The sequence below is a fragment of the Paroedura picta genome, chromosome 1 (genome assembly GCF_049243985.1).
Source record: "Paroedura picta isolate Pp20150507F chromosome 1, Ppicta_v3.0, whole genome shotgun sequence".
Taxonomy (NCBI): Eukaryota; Metazoa; Chordata; class Lepidosauria; order Squamata; family Gekkonidae; genus Paroedura; species Paroedura picta.
This window is the reverse complement of record NC_135369.1, coordinates 71,997,573-72,010,887: the sequence shown is the minus strand read 5'-3', so window position 1 is coordinate 72,010,887 and position 13,315 is coordinate 71,997,573. Positions and strand designations below refer to the sequence as shown.

The following is a 13,315-nucleotide window of genomic DNA, read 5'->3' as shown; positions in this document are numbered from 1 at the left end:
TTTGGGGCCAGGGATCCTAAGCCAGTTGGTGGTGGCAGAGCGTAGGGCTCTTCTAGGCAGGGAGATGGTTTCTCAGGTACACTGAGTCCAGACTGCGAATGGCCTTGAAGGTGACTACCAAAACCTTAAGCCTGATCCAGTGTTCAGCCGAGAGCCAGCGGAGTTGTTGGGAGTGCTGGCTTGATGTGTGCCCTCCACAGTATATTTGTGAGGATTCTGGCTGCAGCATTTTGGACCAGTTGCAGTTTCCAGATCAAGGTTAAGGGAAGGCCTGTATAGAGCAAGTTGCAGAAGTCTAGTCTAGAAGTGACCGTCATATGGATCCCTGTGGCTAGATGTTTTGGGGGGCCAAGTAGAGTGCTACTAGCTTGGCTTAGCATAGGTGGTAAAAAGCCTGCTGTGCTATTCTCGTAACCTGTGCCTCCATGGAAAGGGAAGCATCAAGGCTCAAACCCAGATCCTGCACTTTCTCTAAGAAATAAAACACACATCACCTCTTTGGCAGCTTTGTCTTCCAAAAATTGGCTCTGGAAGTAGCCCAGTGACTTGGCCCAGGTGGAACAGGCAAATTAACTTGGGCAATTCTGAGTCCCAAGCGGATGCTTTTAACTGCTGTGATCATCTTGTGTTCAGCTGGAATTGCAGCAGGAAGCAACTGCCGGCTGCTCAAGATAGTCATCTAATTAGTCTGCTAATTTATTTTCCAGTAAAGCAGAGAGAGGGAAAGGAACAGTTGAAACACAGGAGAGCAGATGACTTTGGGGAGAGCTGAGAATATGCAAAGAAAACAGTCACAGGGAAGCCTGTCTGCTTGGGGTCCAGGGGGAAATCCATAAGGCAAATGGACACAAAGATATCAGACAGAAGCAAGTGTCCTGTGCAGAGCATATACAGAGCTACTTTACGCTATCAGACTTCAGACGAGGGCCCATGTAGTCTGGTCAGTGATGTCTATGCTGATAGGCAGCAACTTTCCAAGGTCACGATCTCTCCCAGCCTTGTAGCCCGCCATCCTTATAATTGGAGATGCCAGGCACTGAACCTGGAACTATCTGCATGCAAAGTCAGCTCTTCACTACTAAGCTACGGCCCTTCCCCACACGGGAACTAAAGGGAAGCTTGCACTGACTGACAAGCTGAGGGGAAAAAACCCTTCCAATTTCTCTTTCAGTCGCATGCTGTATTGCACACAAACAGCACAAAGCCAGGCTGAGAACGACTAAAGGCCCTTCTGGATCAGCTCTCCTTTTTGCCTGATGCAATACTGAATCCAGGGAGCTGAGAGATATTTGCTGCTATGTTCTCCACTAATGCATGAATTCCAGTTGGCCAATAGCAGCAGGGGGCGGGGGGATGGAAAGGAAGGACATCCCTTCCAATAATTCTAGAGGAAATTGACTGTACTGATCCCCTGATGAAGCACTTTGTGGCTCAATTCTCAGCTAATTGGTTACTCTCAAACTTGGCTCAAGGAAAACAACTATGATAAACCGGTGTGTGTGTGTGTGTGTGTGGGGGGGTAAATCACAGGTTTTGAGGGGTGCAGGAAAAGAGTTTATGACAGTAGCAGCAGGTTACTGTGCATAAAATAATATTGGTCTACCATGTCTGGTTGTTATAAAGCTTTGTTACAATGTACTCAAAGCTCTTCAAACCTTTGAAAGATGCTATATAAATGCTAAATATTATTACTGTGCTGTTCGCTTTTAAGGTTCCAAAATAAGCTGTTTTTTGTTTTGGGGGGAAGAGAACTTGTTTTTGGTTTGGTTTGCAAAAGGATCAAGAAGAGCCTTGCTTCAGATATAACCCTAGAGGCACTGTAAGTGGAGCACCCTCTGGCATGGGATCTGGCAAACAGAATACTGACGCTAATGTTGAAAACATTGCTCTGTTTCAAATTGATGGGTGACTTTGGTAACTCTGATGCATGAGGTAGCAGTGGGGAGGGACCGAAAATAAAGTTTTGGCAGGTGCAGATTTTCAGCCCATCCAGCGTTCTTTACATGAGGGGATTTTTACAAATGCAGTGTCTTATCTCTATATGTATTAAAGGTACATGGACTGTAATGTTGGAAGATTGGCCATTACTTCACGTTACAACAGTGTGTGCGTGAGTGAGAGAGAGAGAGAGAGAGAGAGATGGAGTGGGTTGGACAAAGAACACTTGTGCACGAGTGAGCACTTGCTCTCAAGACTGCTGAAGAACTTCCCAAGGGCCTAACGTCTGCACATAAAAACCCATACAGAATTTGAGAAACAGAAAGCCTTCTGCAGACTCCCCAGAGGCAGCTCTCCACAGAGTGCTCCTTGAAGCAGCTGTACATTTGAGCTTGCTGTAGCTGGCAAGCATTTACTGTTACTAAGGAAGACTGTTTTAACAAAGACAAGTCAGAGTAGAGCACTGAGAAAGGGTGGAGGAAAGGTAAGGCAAAAGGAATAATCATAATAAAGCTTTCCTACAAGATATCTTCCTGGCAACCTCTAGAAGCTAAAAATGACTACACCGAGGTTATCATACTTTGGTCACATTATGAAAAGACAAGATTCACTGGAAAATTACTGTATGTTGAAAGCAGCAGGGAAAAAAGGAAGACCCAGCATGAGATGGATTGACTTTACAAAGGAAGCCACGGCCTTCAGTTTGCAAGACCTGAACAAGGCTGTTAATGTCAGGACACTTCAGAGGGCATTCATTCAAGCATCGCCTTATGGTGGAAGTGACTTGACAGCACTTAACACACACCCTATCAAGAAGTCCAAGCCTCAACCCTGTGGGTACACCAGTCCTTTGTAAAAATATATGAAGTTTATTAAATAAATACTTTCAGAAATAGTTTCTGTTTCTAGGCAACACAACATTCTAAAACTTTGCAGCAAAAACCCCCCAAGAAAAGCCAACTTTTACTAATGCATTACTTTGGACAAGTTTAAAGTTCCAAAAGTTGGCTTAAGTATTTTGTGTATTGCAACATAAGAACATCATAGTTCATGTCTCAACTCACCCCAAAATCCCTAGTTAGCCTGCTTCACTCAGACTCTTAGCTCAATTATAGTCATGAGCCAACTGGCGTCAGGTGATAATGATCCAATCAGGGCAGATTCTCACTAGACACTAGAAGACTACTCATCAGTCCTGATCCCCCTCTCCCATCCAGGAGGCCACAGGTTCACAAGAAGAGTCGATTATCACATTCCTAACTCTGGCCTTGAAGATTATAAGGGCAACAGAGGCAGAGAGGCCCAATTGCTAACACTTTGGGAAAAATCTGGGGTGTTTTGCCTCACACACAAAGCCACTGAATGGGACATGGTGTGATTCTATACCCACATCTGTTCAGAAGTAAGCTCTGCTGAATTCACTAATTATTATGCCCAGGTCAGTGATTTAAGAATGGCAGCCAAGGTTTCAGCCATCAAACAGGGCACACAGGAGAAGTCAATGGAAAGCCAGCCACTAATGAGTACAAGCCACTAATGAGCACACTAAGGAGACTGTGTCACAACCCAGTTTGGTTCTCCCTGTGTATATACTGAATTCTAGGGGATTGTTTGGTTGTTTTGAAAAAGGATTATCATTGGCTGTCTTTGGTTGTGACACAGTCTACTGATTTAACAGAATTGATTTTGCTATATAGTCCCTGTCGTGTAAGGAGTTCATAGTCTGACGAAGGGTGCTTGCACTTGAAAGCTCACACTTTGAATAAATCGTTGTTGGTCTTAAAGGTGCTACTGGACTCTGATTTTATTGTGCTACTTCAGACCAACACAGCTATCCATTTGAATCTATCCATAGAGATGATCATGTTTGCCATGAGGACCCGTTTTACATCAGTGTTTCCCACAGCAAATATATAAACTGTAAAAGCAAGATACACATCCTTGAATACCCATGCACACACATGAGGGAGGCTCTGGCTCTCCAACAAGCAAAGGCCAGTGTTCAATGACACATGGCTGTCAATCACACTTCAGATATTTGCTGCAGCAACCCTCCCTTGTAACATTAGTATGCCCACAACAGAAGTTACTGTCACAAAGCCAATGCAACTGAGAAGATGTTTCAGCCCCTCACACAGAACATAAGCTTCTTAGGCAGTACTAATACCCAGCTCTGTACTGAAAGAATAAGAGTTGTCCTTGTAATCCTAACTCTACCGATGCCTTCCAACGAGCTTGCAGTTCAGCGCACTTTGAATACAGGGCAGAAATCACTTTCATCCATTATAAAAATGCTGAAGCCAGCAGCATCCCAGACACAACACCCATTTCCACTGAAATTTCCATTCACTTCGGGGCAGTCTGGAGACCTTCCAAAACACAAAGGGCCCCTGTGTGAAAGAGTCTGCAGTACAAAGAGGCATGTATGCTTATTACTGTTCCCATTTATTCCTAGGGTCTCCAGGCGAGGATGCCAAAAGGAAGCCTGAAAAACAGAGAAATGTTGTTTGATGGGGAGCTGGATTTTTGTGGAGGTTTTATATATATATGTAATGAATTAATAAAAACAGCATTTCAGGAAGGCTACAAGCAGTTTTCAAGAAGTGGCATCTGCCCTCTGTTTTTACAAATTCCCTAATTAAGATCTTGGCACTCAGCCACAACACACATGCATGGACATCCAGTGGAGCCAGATAATGAGGTTTTACATCTTCTGACCCCCATAAAATAGATCAGAGCAAAACAGAAGTGGTGGAAACTTGGGAGGAGGAGGACAGATTACATTTCCTCCCTGTTACGCTGGTTTGGGCCCTTGTCATTTGTCAGAAGCATTATATTCCAACCATTGGTTACCAACTGCATCAAAATTCATGCATTCTCTTTTAACAAATCAAGAATTTTATTGAGGGTGGGTGGCTAAACTAAGTCAGGAGGCGATGTCAACAACTGTCACACTCTTCACTGGCCCTTTAGCCAACTAGCCTTTGCTGTCTGTAGACAGTATGTATTTTAGCCTGATAAAAAGGAAGCCACCAGAGCTTACCCCCTCTGTCAGTTCCTTTAATTATCTAGATATTGTACATGTTATTTTCTTTTGGACTGCGCCAATAATAGCAATCACAGCAATGTCCCCAAAGCGAAGCTTTCCCCAGCAGCTTGCTCGCCAGAATGTTTTACTTGCGTCTCCACGCTGGAGGCCCCACTAAATGCACTTCATCCACTCTTTGTTTTTCCCCAGTGAGAAATCCTTTCGTATTCCACCGCACTTGCCCCTTCTGTCTCACGGAAATAGCTTTGCTTCTGCCTTTGTGAGAGGAGCTCTATCAAACTGAAAGCACCACCTGCAAAGTTGCAAGGAGTAGTTGAGAGCCTGGTCACAGTACTGACAGTGTTACTCCACTGTTCTTTTTGCAGCAGCCTAGATTTAAAGCTGCCTAGTACCTTTTGAAAATGGACATAAAGAAATACTCTTCTGAAAGAACAAGCTGTCTTGGGGGTGGGTGTACTATTTCTGTTCCTTGACACTCTGAAAGTAAACATCTGTGAGGAACATGCTGAACTGCCCTGAGCCTCAGGTGAGGGCGGTATACAAATGTGATAAATAAATGATTTAGGAAGAAAGATTTTAGGCCCACTGTACAGCCGCAGGGCAGAATGCCATCTTCCCCAGTCACCACCTTCTTAAGATGACTGACAGCAGCAGAACAAAGGCTGGAGGGATGTGAAAATGTTGGACAATTACTGTGCAAGCATCATATAAAATGTTATGTACTATTCCTCAATATGTCAAACGATAAAACAGGAGATGAGAATCATAGAATATAAGATTTTTAGGATTTCTATCCAGACATTTTCACAACACGGAAGTTGGTCACTTCTAGTCCAGGACAACCTGTAACACCATTGTACTAATTCCCAAATGCCTACAAGAACATCCGTAAATTATGTGTGATTTAGACTGAGCAGACAGAGTTCAGACAGGAGAAGGAAGATGTGTGCTGTACATGCCACCATCAGCAAAAGCCTCCAGTGCAGACATGTCCACGCTGGGGTTTGCTATGACAAAATGCAAGCATTCCTGCTTTGGGTACAAGGCCCTATGGCTTTCAGTCTGTCTCTTCTTATTGGAACTCTCTGCTCAGAAATGAGTGCTTATCTCTAGTGGAACACTAGCCAGCGCTAACTAGAGCAGAAAACTACCACAGGTGCTCATCCTGTTAGTGAATTTTAATATAATAATGCATTTTTGGTCACAGTGCTACATGGCCACTTTCTGCACCCTCAAAATCCTGCTTGGCTATAGACATTAATTTTTAAGTACTTGTTCATGATTCTGTCACTTCCCATTTCTTACTCCGGTTGGAATCATTTTTAGGAGCACAGTAGTAATTTTCAGCCTCTCTCCAAAGCATCTTCATTCTGCCTGGGTCATGGCTTCTGCATGAAATCATCATCATCACCAGTTATAAAAATATAACTCTAAGTATTAGCGCTGGATATATATGTGCAATCACACATTGCCCATTTGAATTAAAGACCATGAGCTGAAGCCTTGTGACAAAATCAGATAATACATACAAGAATACTGTCTGTTGCTGCAAAATGTCATCTTAACTTTTTCTCAATAGCTATTTATTAATACAGTAATAGAAAATGCTGTATTATTCAGTCAGCCTTCCCAGTGGTTGCTACAACACTGCAGTTCTCTCCCCTGAGATTTGGCTGCTTCCTCTTCCTTTCAGGGGCATGTAGAGCTTCCTGCCAAGCACTTGATGCCAGGTAGTCAGATCCTTGTACAAGGGCCTTTCAATGCAAATGAGAAGCAGTCATGGTTTGCCTTCCTCTGAAGAGTCTTCCTTGGTGGTCTCACATCCAGGCACTGACAGTGCTTTGCTTCCAAAATCTGACAAGATTGGGCTATGCCATGCTGCCATTCCTTCCGTAGTCAGATCCTTAACTCGGGTCAAATGAGAGGAATAAGAATGCTAGGCTGCTTATTTCTGTTATTGCTTCTGATTGTATATTATTTATGAAGATTTTATTGCTGTTTATATTATGTTTTGATGATTGTTGCAGTGACCAGCAATGACATTTTTTGCTATGAAGTTGTAAGAAACTCTGCAAAATAAAAAATTGAACCAACTACTGTTGGTTTGCTTGAATTGGAGAGAATAAAATCTGGAATGGCAGCTCACCTTCAACTACACTGCAATAACCTGATACTTCCTATGGATCAGCATATTACACGTTTGAACTGCAAACCATTTAGTTGGCACCTATCTGCAGTATTTGCATTAACAATTCACCTTGGTCTGTATATGGGCAAAAAAAATGCCATGCCATTATTTTGAAACAAAGACCCTGTTATAGACCTAATAAGTTTCCATGATCTACAGCACACAAAAATAATATGCTGCAATAAAAGTTGTAATCCTCCCTATTTCATCTCTCTTGATCTCTATGGCCACTAGAGTAACGCATTAAAAATTAGACCCATTGCAGATTGACCAAGTAGGATAGAGTTGCAGTGATATCCAAGTTCTGCCTAGGTACTCTATGCACATTTGATTATTACTGTGATAAATCCTGCTAATGGTTTGTTGCCTTATAATTCATAGGGATTTGGTTATTCGAGAGTTTACTGCCTTTTGGAGTAGACACTTCACCTTAAGAGCCCTCCATTAAAATAGATTCCACTTGTAACATCTAAGATGTTTTAAATAAAATTGCTTGTTTATATGAACTATTCCACTCTCTCAGGTTAGCTAATCTAGAATTTTCAGTGAAGGCTTGGGTAAGATACTGTAGGAAAGGAATGAAACAATTCTGTTCACAGCATTACCGCAGGCAGGTCTCCAGGCAAGGACAGAGAGTGTTTGCTACCCAGTGCTAAAGCTGCTGCTGAAAAGGCTGCGGCTCTTATGATTAGTGGAGCTTGAGATCTTCTATCCCAGGATTTCCTACTTGTGAACATTTTGTTGCACTGTTCAGACTAGCCGATATTTTTGATTAAATCAACACATCATTGCCTCCGAGCCTGAGGAATTTTAATAAGATCAAAATAACTGCAGATGCCAGAAGACTCTGCAACACAAGGGGAAAAATTGTGAATGAATCTTGGGTAGGTAAATGGAGGAAGGAACAGAAATGTGGTATAAGCAAAACCAACACACTCCAAAAAGCTCTATTTCATGCAGCCTCTATATCCTGGAGAGGGAAGCAGAAGTACTAAATAAGCCAAGCAACATGGGAAAACAATAGTAGTGCATATGGATACTAGAAAGGTCCTGGTAGTTTGTCACCCAAGTATTGATTTTCATATTAACTTTGGCTCCTAAGAACAAATGCTGGCCCCCTAGGAAACTGCAGGGATTTTTTCCATCAGTGACACAGACATATGCAGCATTTTTATCTCATTACCCAGAGAACAAAGGTGAAATCAAGCCAAGGGGCCAAAATGCACAGTAGGAATACATTCCAAGCTTAGTCTCATAAAACTTCTGGAACCACGTGGATTATAAATATGGAATGGTTACATTTATCTGGTAAGGAAAGGGTCCCCCCTCCCATCATGGGACAACTCCAATCAGATAGCTAAGAAATCATTATACTAGATATCCCTGCCAATGTGTAATACCACTGTTCCCCAAGTAAGGAATGGACTTTCCTCAGAGGCACTAATGGTGCCAAGGAAAGAGACAAGTGTCTTCCTAAACATGACTCTTCTCCTACTGGCCATCACACAAGGCTGACAGAAAGAACTGCACCTCACCGCTGCACAAATAATCCAGCAAGCTAGTTCCAGGCTGTGGGAAGTAGAGCAAGTGTTCCATGATGAGACAACAGAAATAAATAACCTGTCACAGTATCAGAGGCCCTACAATTAATAAAACCATTGCCACGGAGTCCCTTCTTCTATCTATAAAATATATTTGCCATAATTTCTCTTTAGTGCCCATAGCCAAAGATACACCGGAGACAGCCTGCATGGGAAAGCCATAAACTGACAGAACAAGGATGGCTAAGCCATTCAGACGAGTTCTAGGAACGTTCAAGAAGAAGTAAGTGCCACTGAGTTTGATATGGCACACAACCATCTGTGCACAGGAACACAGCCCTAATGTTGTTGGTGACAAGTCCAGAAGAGACAAAGGGAGACTGTTTTTAACACACAACATATAATACACCGTTCCTTGCCACAAGTTAAAGGAAACTTCCATATTCAGGGGCAACACACCTCCAGAGTAAGAAATATCCATGAAGTCCAAGATAATTCAAACTAGGATATTTCCCATATGTAAGCTGGACACTGGGGGGAAAAAACCTACTAGGAAGAAAATTGATTTATTGGAAATGTGATGTTAGAGGAACGTTTTACCAATACTGCGGACTACCAAAAAGGCAAATCAGTGTGTTCTAGATAAAATCAAGCATGAACCCTCTCTAGAAGCTAAAATGACTAAACTGAGACTATCATACTTCAGTCACAACATGAAAAGACAAAACTCATTAGAAAAGACAATAATTCTAGGAAAGTCAAAGGCAGTAAGACAAGAGGAAGTCCTAACATGAGATGGATTGACTCAACAAAGGAAGCCACATCTTTTCACTGCACAAGACTTGAGCTAGACTGTCAGTGATATTTTGGACTTCATCTTTCATAGGGTCATCACAGGTCAGAAGCAACAAAAGTACCTCCACTTACCAGAGGCTGGAGACAAATAGAAGAAATTGACAATTCCCTTTGTGCTCTGCTAGTGAGCTTCTACACAGCATCAAATAAGTCAAGCATCCTTAGCAAGTAGCATTTTGCTTTTCATTATTACTTTCTCGATTGGACAAGAAAGGCCCTTCAGCCTTTCTTAACCTAAAATTACGGCACCCATCCTCTTTCATACTATTTCTGAAGACAGCCAGTCCTCCATCATGTAAGTAAAACCTTGCCTTTTAAATGAAGAATTGCTAACTCCCCCAGTTCTGTATTTGTAAGCTGCCTTGAACTATGAGGAAAGGCAAGATCTAAGTTTCAATACACAAATAAATAATAAAGGACTAATACAATAAGCCCTAAAATCACAGAATCATAGAGTTGGAATGGACCTAAAGGGTCTAACCCCTTGCACAAGGCAGAAACTCACAACTACCTGCCCACCCACAGTGACCCCAATTTCATGGCCCAGAGAGCCCTCCCCCCCATCAAAATTCCCCTACCATCTCACAGTGGTGATCAGCAATTCCCTGGGAATGCAAGGAAGAGCTACAAGAGACAAACACTGGCACATCCCTTCCTGCCCACCCACTCACAATCTGCCTAAGTTCATAAAATCAGCATTTCTGTCAGATGACTTTCAAGCCTCTGCTTAAAAACTCCCAAAGAAGGAGAACCCACCACCTCCCGAGGAAGCCTGCTCCACTGAAGAATCACTCTGTCAGGAATTTCTTCCAGATGTTTAGCTGAAAATTCTTTTGAATTCATTTAAACTCACTGGTTCTGCTCCGACCCTCTGGGGCAACAGAATACAACTCTGTCCCATCTTCTGTAGGATTTGAAGATGGTTATCATATCACTTATTTGTTTGTTTTTTGTTTATTTATTTATTGTCTTCTCTTCAGGCTAAAAAGACCAAGCTCCTTCAACCTTTCCTCATATGACTTGGTCTCCAAATGCCTCACTATCTTCACAGCCCTCCTCTGGATATACTCCAATTTCTCTACATGTTTCTTCAGTTGTGGTGCCCAGAATGGAACACAGTACTCCAACTGAGGTCTTAGCATAGCAGAATAAAGTAGTAACATCACCTCGCGTGATCCGAGCACTGTACTTATTTTAATACAGCCCCAAATCCCATTTGCCTTTTTAGCCACCGTGTTACACTGCTGACTCATGTTCAGTGTATGGTCTAATATGCTTCTCAAGCATTTTCTGTGCAATCCTAAAAAGGGTCATGCCATTCTAAGTCCAAAGGTATAAATCTGCTTACGACTACACTGTTTATCTCCTGCCAAACTTCATTTTTTATTTTAAAAAATGGCTCCCACAGTAACTTACAATAACCACAAACAAAAAATAGTTTTAGCGAGATCCTGGTCCAGACATGATGGAAGAGTGGCTGGCTCTTGCCAGTTGGGGTCTGGGAGTGTTGATTGGAAGTTGTGGGAGTTCTCTGAAAGGCCACAGATCCTGCTCTAACCACTACACCACATTGACTCAGTGTCTCTTTCAATGCCCAATCAAATCAGGGGCGCCGGCGGGAAAGCAAGCGGAGCAGGGGCTCATGCAGCAGTGGTGATGTCCCTCGGCAAAAGACTACCCCCTCCCGGGGCCTCAGTAAAATTGTGAAGTGTTGACCGGTCCCCGATGATAAAAAGGTTGGGGACCACTGCTCTAGGGTACCCAGGCAAACTCATCTCTTGTTTGAGCTGCTGTTGTGCCTCATGGACCCATTATGCATGGGCCAGAATGCCCGCGCTGGCAGCGGCAGGGCATCGGGGAAATCCCTGATTATAAACACTGCTGCTGCCAGCACAAGCATGGCCTGGCCCAAGGCCAGGCAAGGCCTGCATTAAGGGGATGCTGGCAGGGGCTGGGGCGGGCCAGCACCATATGTAATTGACAGCTCCAGGCCTTTCGGCCAGCCTGGCCCTAACTTATGGCGTCCCTGCAGGGATACTGCACGCCCCTGCCCCCGCCATGGCGGGAGGGCAACATGCCATTCTTTGTCAGCATGCGGTGGGGCCCCGCCCCCGCCCCCTCCCCACTCCCCCCAAGCCACTGCCACTGATGGGCAGCATCCCGGGCTTCTCAACCCCAGCGCACAGCACGTGTGCGCACGTTACACTGGGGCATCCACATACGCTGGGGGAGCCCCACCCCATGCATACATGGGGAACGGCGTAGCGGCCGCCATGCATAATGGGTCATGCTGAGGAGAAATTAAACAGGCAGAGAGGGAAGTAAAGGATGCACAGGTTCAACATTGGTGCAAACAACCCTACATGCTCAGGGACACATTGGTATTTAAACAGCCTATTCAGTTATTAGTTATAGCTTATATTCTTGTTTCTGTGTGTTGGGGAAATGGTGGCACACAGGAGCTATGTGACACTTTTGGTAGACGGTAACTGCAGAGGGCTCCAAATGAGCCATGAATTTAGTATTACCAGGGTAAGCCAGCATGGTATAGTGTTTAGTGTTGGACTAGAACCATGTTTGAATCCCTGCTCCCCTATGAAAGATTTCTGAGTGGCCTTGGGCCAACCACACACACGGCCTAATCTACTTCTAGGGAGGCAGTGTTGTGCCAAGGGCGAGGCTGTGGCCCACCCTGCTGCAGGAAATGAGGGGTTGCATTGTCATACCCCGCCAGAACAGTACATGTCCGTACAGCAGGTGGGGGCAGGGAAAGTAGTGGGGAGGGGGTTCAGGCAGGTAGATGGAAATGGCTGCAGTTGGCAATGCTAGCTTTCCCAGGCTACTGGGCAAAGGAAACTGTGCAAGCAGTGAAGAAGTGCCAAGTGACTGCAGCAGTTCCGCGTGCCACTTTGGGTCTGCAATGGAGAAAATGAAGTATCTTTTTAAAAAACGTAAAATCAACCGCTCCATACATTGCATCTTCCTCTGACGAAGTTTGCTTTCCCTGGGGGGAAATGTTGGCCATTAACGCGCCACTGGAATGGACTGTTAATCCAGACAACACCCTTCCATTGCTGTACTCCATCCTACCTACATTTGCTTCCCTCTCTATCCCATTGCTGAACTTCCCCACAGCCGCGCGCCCCTAACTCACTGACTCTTCACTGCATCCGCCTCTCTACTCTGCGACCTTCTCCTTCGCTGCCCCCCAGCTGTGGTTGCTTAGCAACATCTCACCTCCTGAGCCACGCTGAAAGACTCTTGCCGCTGCTTAGGCATTTTCTCCTTCCACGTTGCGCGCGAGTTCTCCACCCCCTTCTGGCGCCGAATGACTACGCGTATTTGGGAAGGAGTTGATCGCGGCCATCTTTGTCAAGGGCGCTCCCGCCGTTTGACCACGGATTTCTCCCCCAACGCCGTGTTTGAGGGGGAGGGGCCGATCGGTCGAGTTCGGAAGAGGCGAAGTTTTTTGGATGTCGCGGGCGAAAGATGGGGGTGGGCGGGGTTTGCGATCCACGAGTATAATCTTTTGTCTAAAAATCTTGATAAATGGTATTGCTAAAATTAAATCCCCCGATGCAGATTGAGGTGTCTTGTATTAGCCTTTTTGCAGGCAGTTTTTATCTCTATACTATTTGTTCCCATGCCAGAATGTTTTAAAAGCACAGTCAACTAAGGAAGAAGCGAGGTGCTAGAATGCATTGACAAGCATGGGCATCCATAATTTTTATATTTTGATCTCTG

At 44.3% G+C, this 13,315-nt stretch overlaps 1 protein-coding gene across 2 annotated transcripts in view; it reads right to left on the bottom strand.

Annotated features, from left to right (window-relative positions):
• The window catches only part of CCDC167 (coiled-coil domain containing 167), a 33,337-nt gene extending 20,362 nt beyond the window's left edge, over positions 1 to 12,975 (bottom strand). For both annotated transcript variants that reach the window (XR_013231849.1, XM_077342203.1), the window contains exon 1: positions 12,809 to 12,975. Coding sequence is in view for 1 of the 2 variants with exons in the window: in XM_077342203.1 (XP_077198318.1) it covers positions 12,809 to 12,850 (42 nt within the window). In the remaining variant the exon portion in view is untranslated. The remainder of the gene's footprint in view (positions 1 to 12,808) is intronic.
• Between the last annotated feature and the right edge of the window lie 340 nt (positions 12,976 to 13,315).